The sequence below is a fragment of the Trichosurus vulpecula genome, chromosome 9 (assembly GCF_011100635.1).
Source record: "Trichosurus vulpecula isolate mTriVul1 chromosome 9, mTriVul1.pri, whole genome shotgun sequence".
NCBI lineage: Eukaryota > Metazoa > Chordata > Mammalia > Diprotodontia > Phalangeridae > Trichosurus > Trichosurus vulpecula.
The window spans coordinates 13203946-13228524 of NC_050581.1; the positions used below are offsets into that span (position 1 = coordinate 13203946).

The 24579-nt window shown below is 46.7% G+C and overlaps 2 protein-coding genes across 3 annotated transcripts in view; both read right to left on the reverse strand.

Annotated features, from left to right (window-relative positions):
* Nucleotides 1-1729: 1729 nt before the first annotated feature.
* Nucleotides 1730-18569, reverse strand: RHOT2 (ras homolog family member T2). Of its 2 annotated transcripts, none has more exons than XM_036737769.1 (19): nt 18419-18569; nt 18199-18257; nt 15651-15732; nt 15437-15480; nt 14822-14875; nt 13238-13290; nt 12961-13069; nt 11888-11989; nt 10825-10923; nt 10433-10541; nt 9864-9984; nt 8249-8333; nt 7839-7984; nt 7630-7730; nt 7406-7536; nt 7106-7186; nt 6290-6412; nt 5840-6042; nt 1730-4642 (listed from the first exon to the last, which is right to left on the reverse strand). In XM_036737769.1, exons 1-19 carry the CDS (start codon nt 18453-18455, stop codon nt 4525-4527), a joined length of 1857 nt encoding a protein of 618 aa, XP_036593664.1. In that variant the 5' UTR covers nt 18456-18569; the 3' UTR covers nt 1730-4524. The 2 variants fall into 2 exon arrangements, with proteins under 2 accessions (XP_036593664.1, XP_036593665.1); XM_036737770.1 differs by having other exon boundaries at nt 18199-18252; nt 18419-18516.
* Nucleotides 18570-19448: 879 nt separating this feature from the next.
* WDR90 (WD repeat domain 90) overlaps nt 19449-24579 on the reverse strand; it is a 63085-nt gene continuing 57954 nt past the window's right edge. Inside the window, exons 38-42 of the mRNA XM_036738333.1 lie at nt 22676-22806; nt 22206-22349; nt 21999-22118; nt 21498-21582; nt 19449-20255 (exon numbers count right to left, since the gene is read on the reverse strand). Of these exons, the coding sequence (XP_036594228.1) occupies nt 20068-20255; nt 21498-21582; nt 21999-22118; nt 22206-22349; nt 22676-22806 (668 nt within the window). The 3' untranslated portion in view covers nt 19449-20067. The remainder of the gene's footprint in view (nt 20256-21497; nt 21583-21998; nt 22119-22205; nt 22350-22675; nt 22807-24579) is intronic.

A 24579-nucleotide genomic window follows, 5' to 3' on the forward strand; every position in this document is an offset into this window, starting at 1 on the left:
CCTTTCTTCTGTCTCCCTTTCCCAATGTCCTAGCAATAGTCATTTGGAACATCAAAAGCTAGATCTCCATCCTGGGAATCTATGCCCTGTGCACCAGGGTTCTTCTGCTTGGTCCCCCTTGGTCCCTCTTCCCTCAGCACACATACTTATGGCACAGTCACAATGCTCTGAGTGAATGTCACAGGTGGGGTAAAGGGGAAGGGAGCAGCAGGCTACTCCGCAGAATACACACCAGAATTTTGCCAAAGAAAACAGCACAGTAAAGTTTTCAGTTTTAAAGGTGCAGGCTCTGGGGAGCTGCTCAGAAGAGACACAAGCAATGCCCAAACACAAGCTCAGTGTTTGCCCCAGAACCCTGATCCTGACTGGATGGGGTGGGGTGAGTCTAGGGCCTTGGAACACAATGTAGTATTAACAAGAAAACTGGACAAGCCTCAGGTAAAATCAGAGCTGCCTGCCTGTGTAGCCCTGACTAACCTAGAAGTGAGGTCTTATTCTGATTAGTGTAAGTCCCCAGTGACTGGGGTTTGACTCAAGGTAGCAGCCTTCCAGGCACCCCTTTGCTCACAAGGCCAGAGATTGTCCTCCTGCAATCATCTTTCTCTAGAGAGCACAGCTCTTGAATTCCTACGTAAGGACCTGTTCCTAAGCCAGGAAGAGGATAGGGATGGAAGGGGCCACCCTTGTCTCTCCATGAGGCAGAAAAAGACTTGTCCTCTGAGGGTCCAAATGCAAGCTCACATGCTAACTCTTCAAAATCTACAGGGCCAGGAGGATGCCAAGGGAGAGAAATTTGGTCCCAGTGGACTTGGCCTTATGACTATTATGACAGAGCCTGTTGGGTTACCATAGTAACCTCCTCCAAGGACCATTTGGAAATCCATAACCTCTTGTCGGGGAGCTGAAAAGGAGCAATTACTCCTGGCAGTTAATGCCCCTAGAGGATGCTGGAAGGTTAGAAATAGCAAGCTGCCCTGCTCAGAAATAGGCCTAAGGAAAGAGGCTGCACAGAGAAGGGGATTAAGCTGAGTGGCTTTTCTCCCTAAAGCTTCCCTCAGCAGCACAATTAAGGAGGGGAGGGGGAAGCAGCAGACACAGAGGTTGAAAGAGCTTGCCAGGTCTGGGACAAAGTGGGAGATGTTCCTTATGCTAGCTTATGGGGGTGAAATCAGCACAACCCTCCTCTCTTCCATGCCCTTTATTTTCATATATAGTGCTTTTCTTAGAAAGAACATGCCATATTTTCACTATCTGATCCTCGCATCCCTATGAGGTAAACATCATTTTACAAACAGAGAAACCGACCCCTGAGGATGATGTGACTTGTCGATGGCCTGGACAAGTTTAGAATCCAGGTGTCCTAACTCTCAGACCAGCCTTCTTCCTGCAAGACTGCAGTAGTCTGGGCTGCTTCACTAGAAGGAGGCACTGACTGGCAGATGAGTTCCTACCACATATAGGTTCACCATCAACAGCAGAAACCAGTGCTAGTATGTTCTAACATGTGTCAGGTACAAGATGCAAGAGAGAGGCCAACAGGGCCTCAGAAGTCATGCATTAGTTCAGAGATATTAAGTACACGGTGTTTTAATGCACAGACAGAAAACACTCATGAAAAATGGTAGGTTTTCTTCGCTTTGGGTTGTGGTCTTTCCTTTGGAGCTTTGGGCAGCCAATTTTACAGTGGGCTTTACAATAGCTGATTAACATAGGTGGATCAAAGCCAATCTTAGTGTGCACACTTATTTTTATTGAAAAGTGTTTATCCCATCATAAAATTATATGGCTTTGGACAATGATCATGATACTCAAACAGAAGGAGCAGATGAGAAGTGGCATTTCTTGGGGTCCCAACCCAAACTGTTCCTCTGGGGCTGGATGGGAGCAGCATTAGCAGCAGGACACTGGTCCAAATGATGTTAGAGCAGCATGGTGACCAGCCAGTGATAAAAGTACATATCCCAGGCTGAGGCTAGATTCTCCAAAGTTACGCTGGAGCTGAGAGAATTCTGTTAACCAGACTCTACTAGTGAAGGCTGGTGACCAGCCTTCTCCTGATAGCAGTATAATTCTTTCCCACACCAAGAAACAACCCAAGGCCCCTTACTACTATAAAAACACCAACTTCCTCCCACATGTGTCTAAAAATGGCAAGAGTAGCCCAAGAATTGGGAATGTAGAGTGGCTGGGGCACTAACTCTTAAGAGGAATCTGTTCCCAAACTGGAAATCAGAACACAGGAAACCAGAAGCCCACTCCTCAAAGCCATGAAGTTAGTGTCTTATCCTGCTCCCTTCAACATTGAAAACCACATTTCAAAGAGAAAATGGACATTTGCCCTAAGCTGGTTCTCTTCTAGGACACACTGCTGCTTTTGCCCTGTATTTTCTTGGGCTGAATCAGTCCAGTCCCTGCCTAGAAACAGCCTGAGGACACAACCTCAAGAGCAAATGTTCAGTGGATATTTATTTAGAAGATGAAGAGGGCCAAAACCTCTCTGTCCCCCAGCCCTCTGCCCACCAGGTCCTGTCTTATATGCCACAGTGGCTCTTTAAGCCACCTTAGCAGAATCCATGTCACTCCCAGTGACAGAGACCTCTTGACAACATGAGGCAGAGCGTGCACCAACCCCAGGACAAAGATCCTAGCTGAATGAGACAGTGAACAAACACCCCTCTTCTGTTCTATCCTCATGTCTCTGCTTGTAATCTAGGGGGTGAAGTTTAAGAGATTGTTGTAGGGAAACGTAGCACCCCCTTTCTTCCACTAATAAAGGAAAGTCATAGCTCAGTCAGCCTCAAATGGAATATATCTATTTTAAATACATGAAGCCTCCCCTTTAAAGGAAACTAAAGGATGAACACAGACCCTTGATGTCAGTGCACCAAGCACACAACACTGCTCCAGATACGAAGAACCAGGTCTGGAATGTGTCTAGGCTGTGGCTCTAAAATAGATCCTTTTTTAAAAATAGATTACTGCATAAAAAGGTAGTTTACATAACACTATCGCAACAGCACAACATAAACTGCCCTACCCTGAGTGTACTTGAAAGGTTCAAGTGTTTGCTCCCTGCTTAACTGGCTGCTTCCTAACCCTGCCTTGGATTCAGGAGCCAGATGAGTCATTGAATGCCAATGGGGTGGGGACAGACAACAGACATGGATAGGATGGGGGAGATCATTCCTTGTAGAGGATTTTTCAAGAGATATGCCTTCATGGAAAGGGAGAGAGGAAGAGAAAAAAGAAGAGGAGAGAGGAGAGAAAGGCATGAATTCCAGCCCATGCTAAGGCTGAGGATGAAGAGACATGTTTCAGGCTGACATAAAAAGACATTTTTCAAAGTATGAGGTCTCAGCAATAGAAAAGATACAATTTCCAGTTTAAACGGGAAACAAAATTACTTTTTCTTCATGCCCTAATGCATATGCATATTGAAGTGGTGAACAAAGGATGATTATTTCATTAGTCCAAAATCTGGGTCACTCATGGTGGAAAAGTCCTTAATGGCCTCCCTCAGTCCAGGGACCATGGACCATCTCCTGACTCTATTCCCATTCCCAGACTCATGAGCTTCAGCAAGCACTTTAGCTTAGGAAGCCGCAGAGCCCCAAGCCTGGTGAGGAAGGGAAGGCGGAGGTGACCCAGAGTTGGAGCTTAGCTGAATTCCAGGTTTGAGGCCGTATGCCTCCCCACTATTGGCTCTTTTGGAATTCACTAGTCCTATGATGCCAGCATGGCACAAACCCTCAGGGCAGAGAAAAGCATGTGGCACTCTGCAGCCAAGGAGAGAGGCCAAGGGCATGAAGCTGGGAGAGGGAAGATGGAGATTCAGGAACATCCAAGCGGGCCAGAGAAGGAGAAAAGATGTGGCCCAGAACACTGCTAGAGATACTACTTTGGGAATCAGTTGTCAGATACAAATGAGTAAGCATGGGCTGGGGTGCAGTTTGTGACTAATGGAAGGAGATCTGCATGGCTAAGAACCCTGAAGACTGTATTTCTGCAGTCTCCCTGTGTGTCAACTATCCCCACTGTAAATCTAGGCTGAAAGTTGGGGTCCTGTTGACCACTGTGGGCTTCCTCTGGGGCTTTGCTTGTTCCCCTCCCCTCACACCTGCTACCCTAAAATCAAGCAGAGAAGGTAGAGAGGTCCTACCTCCTAAAGCTAGCCCCAAGCCTCCTTTCAGAGAGAGATAGGCAGCTTCTTTAGGTGACTGAGCCTGAAAAATGTAAAAAGTCCAAAAATACATGCTATGATCCGAGGGAGATCCGCCTGCTTCCTCAGCCCCTCCCAAGGGCCCTGAGATAGATTGGGAACACCAAGTTTAGAGGAGACAGTAAGGTGGGGAGAGGGCATCATGAAATACCATTCGAGGCCGTAGAAGGGGCTCTGAGGCAGAGGCAGGCAGACCTCATCAGGGAGTGTCCCTCCAGGATATGGGCAGCCCTGATCTGCCCTGGCAGGATGCTGAGGAGGAGCCAACTACAGCAACAGTGTCTGGTGTGACCCAGACCCTCCCCTTACTTGTTCTTCACCAGGGTCTTGTAAAGGGTGAATCCAAGGACTGCAGCCACAGTGGCCCCCAAGGTCATCCGGAGCCAAAAGGAGGCTGTGCGAAGTTCTAAATCACTCAAGTGCCTGCAGGAAGGGAAGAGACACAAACATTTGGTGAAGGAGCCCAAACTCATTCCCCCAGTGCTTTCCCTTGGGCACTATCATCCTCCCCTACAAGCAGTCTTTCTTTAGTCACTCTCATTTCTATAAAAAAAAGTCTGATTCCAGCCAAATGAACATAGGAAAATCCCAAAGCTCTTAATTCAAAGACTGATGAAAGCCCTGGAATCAAAATTCCTCACTTGCAAGAATGCCTGCCCACATTCTTCACCCAGAGCCCAGGACTGTGTGGCAGAGGAAACACCTAAGGGTTTTTGAACTTCCCACTAGCGTTCGGCCAGCATGATGGGGCCAAGAGTCTTCCTACTTATAGACCTGCACTGGTAATGCCTAAATCACAGGGATTCCATTCTTCTCTTTTGCTTTTTTGGGGAATGTTCATAGCATATTTCTAACCTGACACTGGTGTCTTGGAACAAGCAAGCAGGTTTTCCCCTAAACTCTCCCTTGATGCCACTGTCAGTGAAAGGTGACCAGAGGGCAGAATGGTCTGGCCCATAATGGGTCTTATGTCCCCAAGCAGGATGGGAGGAAGACAAGAATTGGCTTCTCTCGTGATTCACTCTAAGGGGGAACGAAAGCACACTGCAGGCGCTACAGAAATACCAACGGCTATATTTTAACCTTGTTTGAAACGAGTGAATAAAAATGGGTAAGGGAAAAGGTGATGAAAACCCTCTGTGATAGGTTCACAGGCCTGTGAAATACTGGAGCTTACTGAGTAGCATAGGTCACTTAAACTATCATAGTGGGAAAAGCACTAACCTAGGCATTAGAAGACTGGGATTGGAGTCTCTAACTCTGGGCATTCATCATCCATGTAGGTGGTTAATGATCCCTGCCCTGACTACCTCATAGGGTTGTTATGAGTATCAAATGCACAAATGGATGTAAAAGCTCCCTGGAAAGTGATGTATAAATGTAAAACATCATCATTTCCCTCTTATAAACCACTTAGCTCAGTGCCTGGCCTTACTATAGTAAGTGTTTAATAAATGCCTGTTCCCTCCCTTTCTTCTCCCTTCTTCAAGGGGCAATCCCATCGGATTCCCTGAGAAAGCCTCAAGAGGCTAACTCTCCCACTGGACCCCAAGGACACTGAAGTCTGAATTTTTTTTTGTTAAGAATAACAACTCTCAGGGTGCTGGCCATGGTACCCACGGGAAAGTGGCCAAAGTTGCCAGCCGGGTGAAAACAGTGGTGCTCGGAGCACTGGGACCACTGCTGGTGAAGTAGCACGGTGGAGGGAGATGGTGCCTGTAGCAGAACTCAGCTGGGGACATCCCGCGTGGTGGGACCACTTCTGGCAGATCAGACTTGGAAGCAACAAAGAGGCAGGGGATCTGTCCATCCATATAGTATTGCTACAAAAAGGAAGAGAACTCAGGTCACGGCATGAAGACTATCTCTGCGGGCTCACTAGGGAGGAGGATCCTGGAACACCCAAGGTTTCCAAGAGAAGTACACCTTACCTGGCAGATGACCAGGCATTGAAGAAATTCCTACAACTACAACGGATGGGCACCCTGCCATGTGTAGGCCCGCGCTCTCCCAATACCAGGCTCAGTATTGGCCTGAATAGCAAGGATCTGGGGCAAACAAATGACTTGCCTTATAAACACTGGCGCAGTAGGCGAAGGATTTGGGGTCATTCACAGCGAACATCAAGCAGGCAACATCACAGGCTACACTGGACGTTGTAGTGAATTGTGTGTCTGCTTCTGCCTCAAACAGCTGACGGACAGGGAGACAACAAAGGCAGGGAGCGCTGAGTCAGCTCTCAGCGGGCCACAGTCCAGTGAGGTTCAGGTCACTTCCCCATCAGGCCAGGGCCGGGAAAGGCGGCTTCCCACAGCAGCCTTGGCACTACCTACCTACATCCCAGAGGCTCCTCAGCTGAGAAGACAGGCTTGGAGCTACTAGTTCAAATTCTCACTCAGTCACCCTTTCCTCTATTTGGGTCTTTAGTCTAGTTACAAGCAAACGTGATATCTGAATGCACAAGGGATACCCAAACTATCATGACAGATGAAGAGCAGGCAAAAAAGGCAAATTCAGGCTTTCTAGAAAACTCTACTTCTTAGGAAGCACACTTTCCCTAGCTGTCAGAGAATTAGCTACCAGAGCAGTGACCCCTAACCCTCCTCTCAAGGACAGAAAAGTCCTCAGAAATATGTAAAAGTGCTTTACATCCCAAAGTGATGAAACTGCGCTATGGCCATGAAAAGTGAGTGAATGGCACCTCAATCCCAAAAGCAGGCATCCTTCCTTCTGGTTCAGACAGAACTATTTAATGGCTATGTCTCCCCTTCTTAGAGCTCTCCAAAGGAAGTGCAATCCCATCTCTTGGCAGACCTGGGTGCTTATTTGCAGAAATGAAAGACCCTTCCCTGAGTTGCCGCCACCTCTGAATACCCCCAGACTTACTATTAAATATTTCTCCTGCCCGTTGACTTGCACTGTGTTGATGGCATGGAAGGACTGTTCTCCTGGGTGCTCCCTGAGGGCCTGCAACCAAGGCAGGCATAGGTGAACAGAAGGATATCAAAGTGATGAAACATACCCAAAAGGTTCCTCAACCTCCATCCCCAGCAGGGTCTGCTCCCTCGCTTGGGGATGAGAGAGCACGACACGGTAGCTTCACTAGCCACAAGCTACAGAATGAGACAGACAGTGAGATAGACACATAGATGTCTATACACACAATGGGAAATGGGACAAACTTACCTCTAAGTTCTTTCCAAGGAAGGCCTGTAGGAATGCTGACTTGCCTACACCCCGAGCACCAATTACGTTACAGAGGAAGACATTCCTCTGTGTCTGTCCCTTTTCCAGGTCTACCTTCTTCTCTCGGGTGACTTTAGCAAGGAAAACATGACATGGTCAATGATCATGAAGGAAGTCTCTAGGGATCCCTCACACTCCATAGGAACTGAAGAAAGGCCTCTTACCTGTGATGGCATGTATCTGAGAGTCTTGCTCACACAGAATAGGGTAACCCAGGTAACCAAGGTGCTCTAGGCAGTGGTGGATGTTCAGGTAGGTTACTAATCTGGGGAAGCAAGAAAAGAGGGTACAGCCAATTGTGAGGAACAAGGGAAGAGCAAGTGAAGTCTAAAGTGAACATGTGTTTAGGGGGATGGAGAGGGACTATGCTTACGTCCACTGGCAGAGGAATCCATGCAGGGAAAGCAGGCCTTTATCATTGGTGCATACCATATTGTAGAGTTCAGGGCCCCAAGGCAGAGAAGGGAATGGGCTAAAGAAGCTCTGAAGCTCAGAAGGGGAGAGGGCTCCATCTTGGTCCTGGAAACACAGAAGTGTCTCAAGTAACCACCTTGGAAAGAAAGGGTGGTCCAATGCAGCTATGAGGGCATAGCTATGATATCTATCATAGCTATCATAGCATCAAGGCTGGGGAGGTAGAATAGGTCAGGGGAATGTGTTTATGGTTTTCAGATGGGCATAAACAAAGGAATGTGGGAGAGACTGCAGAAAAGCATGCAAGACCTAGTGAAAAGAGTAACAGTGGTTGTCCAGGGCGAACTTGAGGTGTGTCCTTATTCTCACCTTGTCATGCTTCTCAAACATCTTTTGCAAAAACTGGTAACCAAAGTGATTGAGCTCAGTGGTACAGCCAGGAGGAACACGGATCCTGGAGGCAGAGAAGGAAAATCGTTAGGGTGGTTGTGGGATGGAGAGATGGGGCCTGAAGCAGTTAACTACTTACTCAACCATGACAGAGGACTGGGAACTACTCGCAAGTTATCATAGCTCATCCCTAGCTAACCATTGGTAACAAATGGTTTTTTCAGAACATGACGCTGACCTAACCAGAGAGATTTCTCATCGAAATATCCACATACAAGTTATTCCTGACTTAGATCCATTTGAACTAAAGGAATGATGTTTGATCTTTTGTAAACCTTTCTTCTCTAAGACCACTAGAAGTAAGAACTCGATACAAGGTGAGCTGGCCAGGGAGGGTACAAGCTCACCATGGCCAGCATTCCAGGGACACTATTGCATTGCTCACCAGAATTGTATTCCCTGCAGGAGGGCAGTTACCATCTGCCCAATTAATAAATTTGAACTCAGCACATCGCATTTTTTTATGTTCTATTGTATTTTTATTTATTTTGTTAAATATTTCCCCATTTTTGGAAAAAGTATTTTATTTTTCCCAATTACATGTAAAGATAGTTTTCAACATTGATTTTTTTATAAAACGTTGAGTTCCACATTTTTCCTCCCTCCCCCTTCCCCAAGACAGCAAACAATCTGATATAGGGTTACACATGTGCAATCATGTAAACATATTTCCACATTAGTCATGTTGTGAAAGAAAAACAGAACAAAAGGGAAAAACCACAAAAAACAAAAAGTGAAAATAATATGCTTTGATCTACACTCAGACTCCATCAGTTCCCTCTCAGAATGTTGATAACATTTTCCATCATGAGTCTTTTGGAATTGTCTTGGATCATTGTATTGTTGGTCATCACACAATGTTGTGGTTACTGTAGTACATCCCCTCTTAATTATCTACTCTGAGGCAATGCTTCTAGAATGCAGGTCACACCTAGGAACAGAGACCTTAGCATGCTCTCGCCCTCTCCTTCCTGCAGAGGTCACACCCTGGAAATCTCCAAATCAGAAATGGTTGGGGGAAGTAGCTTGGGTTATAATGATTTTCTTCCTGATGACAGAAAACCCATTGTCTTTGGTCACTGAGCTAAGACGGCTGGGGAGTAGCAGAAGCAAACTCCAACTTGACTAAGAAGTGGATTGATTATTGTGCCAAATGGGTTTTAGATTTAAGATGGTGTTCAGATTTGCTGTTTCGTTTGGAAAACATGGCTATGTCTGGCTCTCAGTTCTACTGCCCCAACTACAACATGCCCTCTTGATACACAGTGACTGAGATGGCCCCAGCGGAATCACCAGGCAGGGAACACTGGCTTCTCTGCTCCTGGCTATGGCATTCCTGGTACAGAAGGGGTGATTAGGGCTACCAGATCCACTCATTAACTGGAAGGAGGTCCTCCTAGGCTTGAGTGGCAGGGTGACTCCACAACACCCCCTCAGGTTAACCAGGGAGGCACAGAGCCTGGCTTCTTAGGGAAACCAAAGCTTAGCATGGTTCTCTAGCTCCTTCCCCTTCAGACCTCAGAGTGTCACATACAGTGGGTGAAGATAGTCATCAGTCAGCTCCAGCTCATCATCATAGCCAAAGCGGCGTAGGATGGTCCAGGTGGTCTCGTGACGACCCCTCTGAATGAAGAGGGTATTCAAAAAGAGGAAGCCTGTAGGAGAAGTAGGGCAGCAGTCAGAAAAGCAATATACATCTAGGGAGCCCTTTCAGATTCTTATCAAGCCTCTTGAACTCAAGGATGAGACAAGCCCCCTTGATCTGGCTGAATGGATCAAGCAATACATTGGATATCAGGGGGAATGGAATCCATCACAGTCTAATTTCTTGCTCACTGTGACCTTGGGCATGTCATCTAACCTTTTGGAGACCTTATCAAAAGCATTAGGAGCTTAAAAAAATATATAATCCAAAGCGTCCAGGATAGGAAGAAAGCTCTGTGTATACCAGCTTGGAACTCAAAGCAGAATCTGGTAATATAATCTGGCAATATCGCGGCAACAAAGCCACCTCCCCGTCTGCCTGAGTTCCTGGTGTAGACAACCCGATGGGAAGTTCCTCAACAAGAAGTGAAGGGAGACATACATACAGGTCAAAATTACCATCCAAGCTCAGCCCATCATCTTTCACACCATTTGTTGTGTTCTTACACACCACCATCTTCACATCCTCCAGGGCTTGGGGGGCCAAAGGATTTCCAAAGCATGATTTCTGACCCCAAGAGAAATACAGATATTAGATCAAGAAAGTGGAGAAGGCAAGGTTCTTCAGCCCCATCGCTGCATAGAAAACCATGCACATACTTAGCTAGATACAGCTCTGAGCTTCTATCAGGGGATTGGTTGTAAACCCAGGAGAAACGAGAACCGGTAGGGTTTGTTCCAACTGAATGTGACAGGGTAGGAGCAAAGTGGAAAATGCCAAAATGCGCAAGGGGATGTTTCTAATATGGCAGTACTCCCTACTGTGGCTATTGCTATCCTCAAGCACTCACCTGAAAGTAATTGAGCTCATCGTCACTCAGCACCTGGTTGTTGTCCTGGTCAGAGAGTCTGAAGATGCGTGTGAGTGCTTGAGCACAAGATGGCCTTAGCTGTGAGGAAACAAACTGAAACCTAAACCACAAAAAAGCCTAACATCCCTGGAAATGGAGGGACTTGGGAAACAGAATTGGGTAAGGTCTTTTTCACCTCTACTTCCCAAGAGCCAGTCAGTGCTTCTTCCCTCTGCTCCCATCATTCCATTCTTTGTCACTCTTAACCAAGAGCAAAAGGGGCAAAAAAGGAGGGGGATATAGCCAGCCATTTTGTTCTGGGAGCAGGTCAGGCAAGGGCTGGGCAAGGAAAGAAGCTGAACTTTGGGTTAAAACCAGGTCTAAAGAGTATATGCCTGCAATAACATATGGTTCCATTGTCCCCCACTGGCACAAATGTTTCAGAATTGGCTGTGTTCCCCTGGATAGCATCTGTGACCTGTACCACCAAACACAATGGTTGCTGGAAGGATACAAGTGAAAATGTACAAAACATGGACCCCAAAAGCATCCAATTTGAAGCAATGGTGTGTTCTGGGTGCCAAAAAAGTGGTACCATTAGGAGTCCCAGACATAAGGGGTCTGCTTCCTAGACCTAGACCTTTAACTTGTAGGACTCAGTCTTGAGATTTTGGTCCAAGTTAAAACAAGCTAAAATTGGCCAAAAGGCCAACTAGAAAAGGTACTGAACATGAAAATGAGCAGATCTGGGTTCTAATTCCAGCTCTGCTACCAACTCACTATGTGACCATACGCATGTCTCTTCCTCTCTTTAGATCTGCTCCCTCATCTGAAAAAAAAAGCTGGTTAGACAAGGTGATCACTAAGGTTCTTTCTAATCTTCCATTCTATGGTTCTCTGATCAAAGGACTCCGTACCAATATGAACTGCCTTTCCTGAATCAGGCTTGAAAACTAACAGAAAAAGAAACATTCAGTGGTCAGGCTTCAGACGCTTTTGGCTTCAAAGTGGAAGCCAAACCCAAGTAGGCCTCCATCTTCACACAGATACCCCACATTCTCACCTGTTTCTCCTCTGGATCATACAAGGGTGCTGTAGGGTGTAAAACTGCCTTTTGAGCGTAATAGAATAATTCTGAGATGTTTTTCAAATTCTTGGCAGAACACTAGGAGAAACAACAAAGTAGAGCATGAGGGAGAGTCGCATCTATTCCTCAGGATTCTGGAAGATGGCTCCGGGGTGAGGAGGAATCAAATCAGCGATGCCATTCAAGAACAGACCTAACGGTAACGTACAGCTGCTACCATGAGCATTCTTGTTAGTGGCAAGACGCAGCTTTTCTCAACAGAGTTCTTCTCTTCCCTGCCTTGCCCCGCACGTTGGGATAACTCCTCTGGTTCTAAGTCATGGCAGGACAGAAGCATGTTGAATACATGAAAGGATGACCTTGGATTATAAGTCTGAACTCTTTGGCCTGGCATTTTAAATCTCTCCATAAGCTGGCTCCAATCTCCTTTCTTAGCCTTACTTTCCACTACTCCCTCCCTGAGAATTTCTCTAGCGAAGCAAATTATTCAACTTCCCTCCAAAATATCTTGCACCACCCCCACTTCCTTTTACTTGGATCGTTTCCCTCTCTACCACCACCACCTGGATATCTTTCCCTTTGCTTTCCACCATTCATAAACACACAGTTCAAATCCCCACTTCCTACATGACGCTTTTCCTGACCACACCAGCTGGTGATTTTTCTCATTTTTCCAACAGAATTGAAACGAATTCCTGACTCCTTCCTGGCTCTATCCCTCATTTGCTGCTTGCATTATGTTTTCTTTGTATGTCTTATCCTTCACTAGATTACAAGCTTCCTAAAGGCAGGTACCATGATCTTTCTGGATCTGCTAACACATATCAGGTGGAGGAAACCTGGTGAAAAAAATCCCAGACCTAACATATATCCCTTTAAATCACTAGATTCCTTCACAATAGGTCCCTGTTTAAGAAGCAGTAATTAGGAACAAATCATTCAGAAGAGGAGTAGACATTCCCCAGAGGGTAGGAGCTATGCTGGTGACCCTTTTGTTATTTATTTCTACTTCTCCTTTGTGTCCCCTCCAGTTCTGGCCTGTCACTCACCTCTACACAGGTCTCTATCTCAGAAAATTGGTTCATGATTGGCAGAATGGTCTCCATGGAGCTACCAGAGCGTAGGTCTGACTTGTTCCCCACCAGAATGATAGGGATTCTGGGAAGATAATGAAAAAATGGAAACTTTTCAGAGGGGAAGGATTGGAGACCAGTGGATAAGAGTTAAATCTGACCCAAGTACAAGTGATACAAAGGGTTGTGCTTAGAATACAGACCATACCACTGAGCCACCTCCCACCCACTTCAGAAAAATCATACTTAGTACCTTGGCCCTTTTTCTGCTCTCCCATTCACCAATGGAATCCACTTTGTTCGGATCTGAAAAGCAAATCCCCCCCAACAACATTTAAAAAAAACATTTATTGAGCATCTACCACATACGAAACAGTATGGGGGAAACAAAGATAAATAAGACAGATCTTATCCCAATGAAGCTTTCTTTCTAGCACTAGAAATAAGGGACTTATACAAAATGAATCTGTGATTCTACTGGAACAGGGAATTCCCAGATGAGGGAACTCCCTCTACTACTGCAGGGCAGTACATCCTCCAAAACTTACAGTCTTAGCCTAGAGCAGTGGTGTCAAACTCAAACAGAAACAGATCCCTGTAGCTGTAAGGTGATTTAGAAAACCACAAATTAACATTATCTATGTTATAATGTTTTGAGGCCAGCTCTTTCTCTACTATGCCATGCTGACTTTTAACTGGAGAGATATGCACAAATAATTACAATACAAGGCAGTCTGTGGTAAGTACTGTAAGTTTCATGGAAGTTAAAGGAGGGAGAAATTTACTTTCAGCTGGGGTGAATCAGAGAAAATTTAATAATGAGGATCACATTTGAGCCAATACCAAACAGACCAATGATGTCCATCCAGCTGTGTCCTGGGCAAAGACATACGTCAGCTCCAAATTCCCAACTCGGGGAGCGACCTGCAGGGAATCCAACCCTGGGCAATAAGCCTTGTTGATAGCAATCTCCCATGAGCACTAGACCACACTCTTCGTGGTACAGATCCAGGTGACCTTGCCTTTTGACTAGGAGCTTTCTCCTTAAGAGAACAGGGTGGCCACTCAGGGAGAAGTTCAAGTTTCACCAGGCAAGAGGAAAGCCTTGCAAAATAGCCCCTTATTCACTCACTGGCCCCTCCAAGATGGGTAAAGATTTTTGCCAGATTGCAAAGAAAATAAAATTCACTGCCTGCATTCCTTCTAGAGGAGAGAGCCGGCAATATAAAATATAAACTGGCAGTGCTCTTGTCCTTATGATCAGCTCTGTAATATTCTTTGAATATTATAGAGGAGGCCATGCAGTGTATGGATTATAAGGGCTTTCCCCTTTCTCTTAGCCTTCAGAAATTTCACTGCTTTTTAACTTCTTAAAGCTACAGGGGAAAAGGCAAAGATAGATAAAGGCAGGGAGAAACTGTAGACCTATCTAGGCTTTAGTAAAATACTCAAGAGAATTTAAGATTACTGTTAAAATGATATTTAATGATTCTCTATAGATTCCAATCATGAAAGTTTTCTTGGCCCCAGTAACAAATGATTGAGAGGTAGCTGTTTTTATACGGCTTCTACAAAAGAATATTAGCAATAAGGTAACCAAAGAGCTCCCTTAATGCCTATACTTAACTCCAATCACTCCTTCAATAGACTGTACATAACTCCAGGATGGGGCTTGGGTCTTCTGTTTCTTTTGGATTTCTTCTCCCATCCCTGACCTACAGCACCTATTATCAATCTCTGTACACAGTGGGAACTAAGTATTTTGGACCAGCTTCTGAGAGAAAGCAGCAATTGTAGGTTCTAGGCAACAGTTTGACCGTGAAAGCTACTCTCTTACCTTCTCAATGGTAGAATCCTCAGAAACATCATATACCATGCATACCACATTTGCCTGCAAAGAGGATCCAGAGTGGGAACGGGGAGATATGAGAAGTTGGACCATCTAATGCTCCCCCCAGAACAGAGAGAACTTTGCTCCTACAAAATGCTCCCATCTCACTCTTTCTCAATTCAACCTCAGGCTACTACATTCCATGCCCTCCAGCTTAAGTGCTGCCAGGCTCAGTTCAAGGGTGGAGACCACTACCCTGATTGGCATTTTACTCGTAGCCCATATACAATGGAAGACGGTTCTAATAAGTAGGGTGACAGAGCATTAGGGCACCAAAGCCAGCCCCTTTATGAAGAAAGCCCTTGTTTACCTAGCATCACATAAAGCTCCTACCCTAGAATCTCAGAATGTTAGGGATGGAAGGGGCTTCAGTGCTCATCTAAGTCTAATCCTATTCACAATATGAATGGAAGCCTCATAGAATGCCTGAAGACCTAAGGGCATACAGAAAGCAAGTGACAGAACCAGGTTTCTGTTTTGTTGGGGTTTTTTCACCACACTCTACCACCTTGGCTCTTCCTGTTTCCCTTTTTACCCCACACCTCATAATTGCAATCTCACCTTGTGGATCTCATCCTTCAGTTCTTCCTCTGTCTGTTCTGTTTCTGAAATGAAAAGACATCATTACCGGCTGCTGGGCCATCCTCTTGTATTTGATCCCTGGATAAGCATTCAGGACAGTGGGTGTGTAGGGTGATTTTTACTGAGGAGGCTGCTCCTGGGAGCAGCTTGGGCGGGGGTGTTTGCCCAAGGCTATGTGGGGGAAGGGACCTACCTGAGTAATCCACAATGTGAGTGGGCACCTTCTCAGGGGTAACATCAGCTGGAATTGTGATCTCCTCAGCTCGAGGGGGAACCTTAGAAAAAATAAGTGTTTACACAAGGGCAGAGATCGTTTGTGGGAGGAGAAGAGTAGGATTCTACAATGAGGGTGGGATATGTCACTAAGAGATTAAAAAAAACCACTTACAACTTCTGCTAGTCCAAGAGTGTGGCCAAAGTCCTAAGGTGTGAAGACCCTAAGGCTAGATAGCACAAAACCTTTCTCACACACCAATCACTGCCCACAGATCACTGTACTCACTGTTCCAAGGACCAGCTGGTACCTTTTCCCCTATGATTCAGGGGAAACCCTGATATACATGACAGGAAACATTTAGTAGCCCAGCCACTTGCTTTCATCAATTCCCTCAATAATGTCAGCACTGAGGTAAAAAAAAAAAAAAAACTATGGAAGCCAGAGAAAAGATGACACTGCTCTGTAACACTGGCATCAGTCCCCTACAAGTATCTCTCTTAAGGGATGGAGTCTAATGACATTTTCATGTCCTACCATGATCCTCCAACTAAAATATCCTTACTTCACAAAAGCCTTATAGCTAGAAAGGACCTGAAAGATCTTCTAGGCCATTCCTAAACACTCTCCTCCCTCCTCATCTTACAGATCCAAACAGTTCCAAAGAGTTGATGGGATTATTTGCCTGTGGTCATACTGGCAGGAAATGGCAGAGTCATGATTCAAACCCTGGTCCTTGAACTTTAAAGCCAGCGTCCTTTCCACTGGACCACACTGATTCCCCTCCCCACAAGACAGTATTCTCCAAATTTAGCCACTCCCTGCTCCAGAAGCTGCAGTGTCTCTCTATTGTCTCTAGGAGAAACATTTAAAACTCTTCACCGGTGGGCTCCAGCTAATCTTTTTAAGGTGATGACACTTTACTCCCCATGATGTACTATGTGATCCAGCTAACCTAGCATGCTTGCTGGATATTCCAGCTCCACACCTTTTCATATTCCATCCTTGGAAGAGGAACCTGTCTCATCTCCACCTCTCAGAACATCTTTAGTCTCTTTTCAAGGATCAGCTCAAGAGCCATTTTCTTTAAGAGGCCTTTTCTTAATTCTCAATTGTTTAGTCACTCCCCTGGGCCTCAGCAGATAACCCTGTATTTATTTTCTATATGTTATGTATTCGTTTATTTGTAAACATGGTGTATCCCTGGCAGAATGTTAGCTCATCGAGGGTAGGCACTGTCTCACTTTTGTATTTGTACTCCCCGTGCCCACCTAAGCATGTGGCACATAGCAGGTGCTTAATAAAGGCTTATTAGTTAACTGGAGTCTCTGTTGCCCTCATTACCTGCCTTTTTTTTTTTTTCCTTTTTTCTCCCCATGCTCTTGAGACAGAGTAATTCATGGTGAGCGACTGCTGAGAGGATGGCAGAAATACTAAACAAGCAAATCAAGCAGTCATAGCCTTTAGGGAAGTCACAATCTCTCTGCCTGTGAACAGGTGGGCTATGCAAATGAATGAAAATGAGGTCTTCCCAACGACGTCTTCACCCACCCGTGAACCCGAGGGAACAGTCTCTTGAAGACAGCTGTTAGAGGGTTCCTACGGCTGACAGAGCCGCTTAGGGCTAAAGCGGTCGTTCCTTGCCCCCTCTACCAAGAGCACAGAGCAGCTTCTCAAAGGACACAGATTTAAGTACAAGGAACACAAAGCGGCTAACGTCAGGCACTCGGGCAGGGAAGCAAAGAACACTAGGACTGGGCATCATCCGGCCCGACTCTTTCATCGCCCAGAGGAGGAAACTGAGGCTCGGCCATGTAAAGTCAGAATTATAATTCAGGTCTCTCCAATCCAAGGCAGCATTTGTCCCACCAGACCACCCCGAAGACCCGAGTTCAAGTCCCAGTTTGGCTACTATCTCGCTATCTGGGGCTGGGCTCTGTCCCTTTCCGTGCCTCAGCTGCCTCGTCTGTACAAGGGGGCGAGCGGACTGGATGATTCTGAATGTTCTTTTCGGGTGTAAAGTTCTACGACCTACTTATGGCCGCTTGCGCCCCCTCAAACAGGGGGCCGTGGCGTGCTCGACCCGCCTCCCCACCCGCCCTCATTTAGGGGTACGGCTGCACCGGTGACCCCACAAAGCTGTCACGGGGCTGGAAGAGGACGGCAGTTCGTTCTCACTTTGCCGGGAGGGGAGGGAGGGGGTGCAGAGAGTCTCCGCTGGAACAGCCTGAGGTCGGGAGCCGCCCCGCCCCCCTCCCAAGCAGGGCCCACCACGCCCCCGGGGCGGGGTCACCGCCTGGGCTCCGCAGCAGACCCCGCCCGCCCGAGCCCGTCCCGCCGCTGGACAGCACTCTTCGGGACCGGCCCCCCCACCCCCGACCTCCCACCCCCCCCACCCCGGCCGCGCGCTCCGCGTCCTAGCCCCGGTCCTGCCGCTTTTACGTGACCGAGGGCCGGCGGCTCCCGAGCCTCAGCTTCTCGCTCTGTAACGTGGGGGCAGACGTGCCGGCGCGGGGGCGGCACTCACCTCCTCCGGGAACTCCTCGCCCACCAGGGCCATGATCAGGGAGGTCTTCCCCACCTGGGCTGCGGGAGGAGGCACAGAGGCGGGGGAAGGGGGGGGCAGAGAAAAAGGAGGCGGGTCAGCGCCGCGCCCAAGGTCAAGGCAGGTGCCCCGCCACCCCCACCCCCGCCACCCGCGGGCGCCCCGGGCTGACGGGACCCCGGCTCTCCTCTGCCATGCTCACCCTCGCCCAGCAGCAGGATCCGCACGTCCCGCTTCATGGTGCCGGCCAAGGCCGCGGCTGCCTGTCTGCCGGCCGCTGGCTCCCCTCAGCCCGCACTTCCGGCCCAGCTTCGGCCCGGCCCGCCAAACTGCACCAGAGAGCACCAGGAGCCGGCGCCCTAGAGCGGAGCCGGGCATCCGTGGCACGCTGCGGCAGCGCCCCCTCGTGCTCGGCGATGGGTGCTGCGCCAGCCCGCCGGCGCCTGCCTGCTGGAGGGGATGCTGCATTGTCTCTGCTCCAGGCCTTCGGTAGCAGCGTCCAAGGGGGCCTCGGTGGCAGTGTTTACACGAACTCAGCGCTGCTGCAGAATGAGGCATGCACACACATGCACAAGCACATGCACATGCCCAGTGTCATGTCTAAAGGGGCAGTTGGGGAGGGTGGAAAGTAAACCTACTGTTTTTAACGCATCAGCATTTTCTTTTTTTAAACAAGAAGCACCGGCCTTGGAGTTAGGAGACTGGGGTCGGTCTGACACTGTCTGGCCATGAGGAAGGTCGCTTCAAATCAACAGACCTGCTAGGTGGCTGCTTGGGACTTTACCAGGAACCTGGAGGGCATATGGGGGGAGCTGAATGGGGTTGATGAGTGCTAGGGATGGCCGCTTGGCAGGGGACCAGCATGCCTCCTCGGGGGAGCTCCTAACCTCTCACCCTGTGACTTCTTCTGTAAGATAAGAATAATGGAAATGGGGGAGGCGGGGAAGGAGAGTAAGAGGTTGAGGTTCTGAAGAGTTAGACAGGAGCCCTCACTATAACTGCTGGCTTCTCCCAGTCAAGCCATGAATCTTCTTCCTACGTTCATGAAAAAAGTTTCCTCCTCCTTGGAATGGGTCAAGTGGGCAGAGTGGGCAAGTGCTAAGGCCTTGACCTTGGTGAAGAGGAACTGAGAATGGCTCACACAATCACCTACATTCTCCAGCAAGGGGGTGACAACAACTGAGGCTTACAGCCAGACTGTAAACACCCACTTTTATTTCAAAACTGTACAAGTGTAGAAACATTAAAAAAAATAACCCTACATAGATAAAAGGGCAGTAAGTATTTTACATATTTCCTCAACATTTAAATGTTTTGGCTTGTTTGACCTGTAAAAATTGTTTCTTGGCTTAGCATTGTCTTTGTAGGCCAATCCACAGTTGAAGACCTCAAAATGGATCTCTTAGGGCAAAAATATATATTGACATCCACACACATACATATAAACACACAGGCCCTAAACAAAGGCACGAGGCAATAAGGTGGGCTGCCCTGTTGTCAGAGCATGTTTTCCTTTGGGGACAGTTTTTCTAGGGAGTTAGATCACTGAAAATGATTGAGGGAGGGGCTAAGACTGCAGGTTCTGGAACAGGAATGGGCCAATGCTACTATGTACCTGACTAGTAGATATGGCTTGTGCCCAAGTGAGGAAAGTGGTCCAGCCTTCTCACCTATACAATAGGTTTATCAAGTGGGTCTGTGAAGACAGTTCTCAGTCCCTGACTGAAGCTGACTTCCTTCAGCCTGAATGGGTTTTTCCTTAAAAATAGCTACGTGATTTATGGACTAGTTTTAACTGAGCCACACTCAGGTCAGCAAGCTGGATGGAAGAGTCCCCCAATGATCAGAAGTCTATGTGGCTATCTCTCTGGATGCTATTGTTCCTGGGCCCAGCACCTCCCACACAAGGATTTCATTGTAGGCTGCTGTGAAGAGCAGTTTGCCAGATGGTGTGAATCTGCAGAGGTGGACAGCATCGTTGTGTCCCACAAAGTCTTGCTCCGTCTTCGACATGCAGTCAATAAGCCTCAGTAATCGCTCTGTGGGGACATAAGTAAACACCAGGGTCTTCTGGCTCTTCCCTTGGGAGCTGTGCCACCACCTAGAAAGCTTTCCACCTAGGAGTCAATCCTGTACTCCTTGCTATATTTCATCTCCCATATCCAAGCTGTTGCCAAGGCCTGTCAATTTTACCTTTGCAACATCACTGGAATAAGCCCCCTTCTCTCCTCTGACACTACCACTCTCTAGTGCAGGCCTTCATTAATTACATTACTTCTGGATTATTTCAAAAGCCTGACTCAGTTCTCACCTCACTGCAATCCATCTTGTATTCAGCCCCTAAAGTGATTTTCTTAACTTGGAGATTTGATTCAGTCACCCCACTACTCAATAAACTCCAGTGGCTCCCTGTCACCTCCAGGATCAAATGCAAAATGATCTGTTTGGCATCCAGAGCCCTTCATAATTTAGCCTTTCCAGTCTTCTTCCACCTTACTCTCTAACACATACTCTACGATCCAGTGACACTGGCTTCTTGGCTGTTCCACAAACAAGATACATCTCTTGGTGCAGGCATTCTTTCTAGCTGTCCCCTATGCCTACAACATTCTATCTCCTTAGCTCTGAGAACTGAACTTCTTGGCTTCCTTTATGCTCCAAATAAAATTCCACCTCCAACAGGAAGCCTTCCTTAACCCATCTAAATTCCAGTGCCTTCCTATAGTTAATTATTTCCTATTTACCCTCTATACAGCTTGATATATATATATATACATATATATATATATGTTTGCATGGTGCCTCCTCCGTTAGATTGTAAGCTCCTTGAGGGAAGGGATTGTCTTTTGCCTCTTTTTGTAACCCCAGAGCCTAGCACATAGTAGGCACTGAATAAATGGTTACTGAGTTGAATTGATTACTATTTGAAAGGCCTTATCCTTTTTAGCAGAGAATTAAATTTCCTTTAGATATATAACAAAGGTCAGAATTCCAAACTCCACCCCCACCACTACCACCAAAAAAAGCCTGGACTCTTAAGCAAATGAAACTCCCAACAAATTACATCTCCTTCAATAGGGAAGAAAACTTTAAGATTACTCAAAGCAGTTTCTGCCAATAAAGATGAAGGAATAGGAGTGAGAGAGAGGACAGCAGAGAGATCCAATGCTGTATAAGGCACTATACTGTTTCTCCAGGAGTTTCCAGATTTCAGTTTCATTACAGGGCCTGAGCAGAACCCTGGTATCCTCTCCCTATTTTGTGGCAGTGGGGGAACTTACCACAGTGGCCAATAGCTATGAGGGACGATCCTGGGGACAGGCTGAGGGAAGTCGCAAAGTAAGACAAGGGGATCTTCTCCACAACCTGCAGACAAAAGGAGAGGACAATATGGGTTAAGCCAACAGGCAGCTGAGCAGCTGCTATACTGATGCCACCAAGAGGGAGGATCAGGCTGCTGAGCAGAGCTTTTTTGTTCAGTACTGCTGACCCAGAATCAGTGCCATGCATGGGTATGTACCCACGAAGGTCAAAATTCTAGGAACTTAAAAGTCTGAAGACATGGTATCTCATTTAACCTCCTGATCCTGCTCCATGACGCTTAAATCCACCTATTCTAGGCCGCAGTGCTGTGCAATGTGGGGTCCTGTCTCACAGCCTGATCGAGGCTGTGACCTATTTCATGCCCTAAATGGGCCTGTGGCTCAAAGATCACCTTCTTAAAGCAGGCATTCCTTATTTTGGCCTGCCCAGCCCTCTCCTGGGAGAAGAAACACTTGTACCTGTTTCTGATGGAGGCTGTAGAAAAGGACCTCCTCCTTCAGTCCAAAGCCTACATAGACCAGCATGCTGCTATTCCAAGGGCAGAAGTTAGCTAGAGAAGGGGGTAAGTTGGTCGGAACCTAAAGGGAAAAGTCAAGAATGAGAGAGGTCGGAGAGAGATCAGTGATGTCCCAGAGAAAATAACCAAGCTGGATGAACACTCTTACCTTTGGGTTGGTGGGTGCTGGAAAGCTCAGCCAATCTACAAGTTCACATTTGTCTCTGAGCCAATCCGAAGCCCAGACACTAACTCTCCGGTCTGCACTGGCAGCCAACCATAGCTCTCCCCCTTCCAAACCAAAGTCATAGCACTAGAGAGTGAAAGGAAGAGAGATCCAGTCATAGGCCCTTGAGAGTTAAAACTGACACAATGAGACCCTTCCATAGGCTAAGCCTCCAACTCCCTATCAGCCACAGCTCTTTTATTTGTTTTAAAATTTTATTTTTACTTCTGAATTCTCTCCCTCCACTCTGCCCCTCCCCCATCCATCAAGAAGACAAGAAAAACAATATCCATCGTGCATATGAAGTCCTCCATATTGGCCATGTTGTCAGTTATCGTTTACCAAACGGATCTGAGATTGTTTTCCAGAAGGCTAACACCCAACATTCACTGCACATTCTTAGCAGACCTTACCACGTTGCTTTTGCTCTGGATCACGGTGATAGGCGAACCTTTGTGGTCATCCAGCAGTCGGATGGTAATTCCTGTCCTTGGGCTGCTCACAGCCACAACTCCATCTTTGTCTCCAGAAATGATGGTCTGACCTGTAGGTCCAAAATGATAGGGACAGACTATAGCTCTCACAGCATGGAGGTCCTGAATAGAAGCAGGAGGAGTGCCCACACCAAAGCAGAAAACAAGGCTGCCAGAAGGCTGATGCAAGGAGACAAAGTCTTTTGTCAGTAATGGAAACAAATGTTTACCTACAAGAGTGAATAGTTGAAATGAAGCATCCTGGCTGGTGAAGACAATTGGCAACGGCGGCTTTAAAGCTGGATGGTCACTTGTTGGTTCTGTTTTAGTGAGCATTCCTTTCATGTATGGATTGGACCAGATGGCCACTGAAATTCCTTACAATTCAGCAGTTCTGTAATTCTGTAACTCCATACCAGTTCCTTCCTACACCTGATCTTGTTTTATCAGGACATTTGACTCAAATAATCAGCTCCCTCTCTCCTTTCTGCCTTACTCCTTTCCTTTCTAATTCTGCCTTGAATCTGGCATTTACCTCTAGTTCTAGGGAGGCTAGGTTACTTAAGAGTACTGTCCATGGTCCTTAGAAACCATCATACAACATAGAATTTGGGGGGAGGGGTTTGAAGGTGGGAAGGCAGGGCAATTGAGGTTAAGTGACTTGCCCAAGGTCACACAGCTAGTAAGTGTGTCAATTGCCTGAGGCCACATTTGAACTCAGGGTCTTCCTGACTCCAGGGCCAGTGCTCTACTCACTGTGCCACCTAGCTGCCCCAAACATAGAATTTTAAACGCAAAAGGAATCTACACACATTCCAACATGTAATAAACTGGACTGGACATATTGGTACTTCTATAGAATGTACAAGAACTAGATGTTGCTGGAAAAACTATTAGCTTTCTTTTAGTTGACTTTTTTTATTAACACATATACATTTACTTGTCTTCTGGCTTGTTGAAGCAGTAGGTTAGACAGCATTTGCCACAATAATGTCTGTCAAAACGGCTAGCCTTAAAGACTCCAGCACCACATTCATCTGAAGGGCACTCTCGTCGAGGGTGGCTAATCTTGCCATTCTCATCCACCTTATAGTACTTCAGAACAGCTTAACCTTCTTTCTCTTGTGCTTGTGGTATAAGACTTCTTCTTTCTCTTCTTGGCACCACCACGAAGTCTCAGAACAAGATGAAGGGTAGACGCCTTCTGAATGTTACAGTCAAACAAAGTATGCCCATCTTCCAGTTGCTTGCCCACAAAAATCAATCTTTGCTGATCGGGGGAATACCTTCCTTATCTTGTACCTTGGCCATGACATTTTCAATAGTATCGGACGGCTCGACCTCAAGGGTGACGGTCTTCCCTGTTAAAGTCTTCATGAAAATCTGCATCGTGGCACTGGGTCCACCCGCTGATGGCGGATCCAAAACTATTAGCTTTTATACAATGTAGAATACATTTCAAAAATCCTTTACATTTATGACATTTTTGCATATATTTATGTGTCTTCACATAGATTGATGCCATTTACCATTCTTTCCTCCTCTACCCTTATACCTATCAACTCTGACAAGTAGAGAAATTGAGGACTGGGAAGAACTAGAAGAGGATGGAGGGGAAATATATGTGAAACTTAGAGAAGAGCTGAGGTAATGACAGGGCCCAGAAGAAGCCTGAAGAGGAGTCAAAGGTCAGGAAATGAGATCCGAGTGAAATTTAAAAGGCTGATCAAGGACTAGAATGCTCATATTGTGTTACCAGGGACTGAAGAGGAATGCACAGCCCCACAACAGGAAACTTGGAAAGAGTTGCATATAATCTCATTTAAAATGAGTGGTAATTTGGG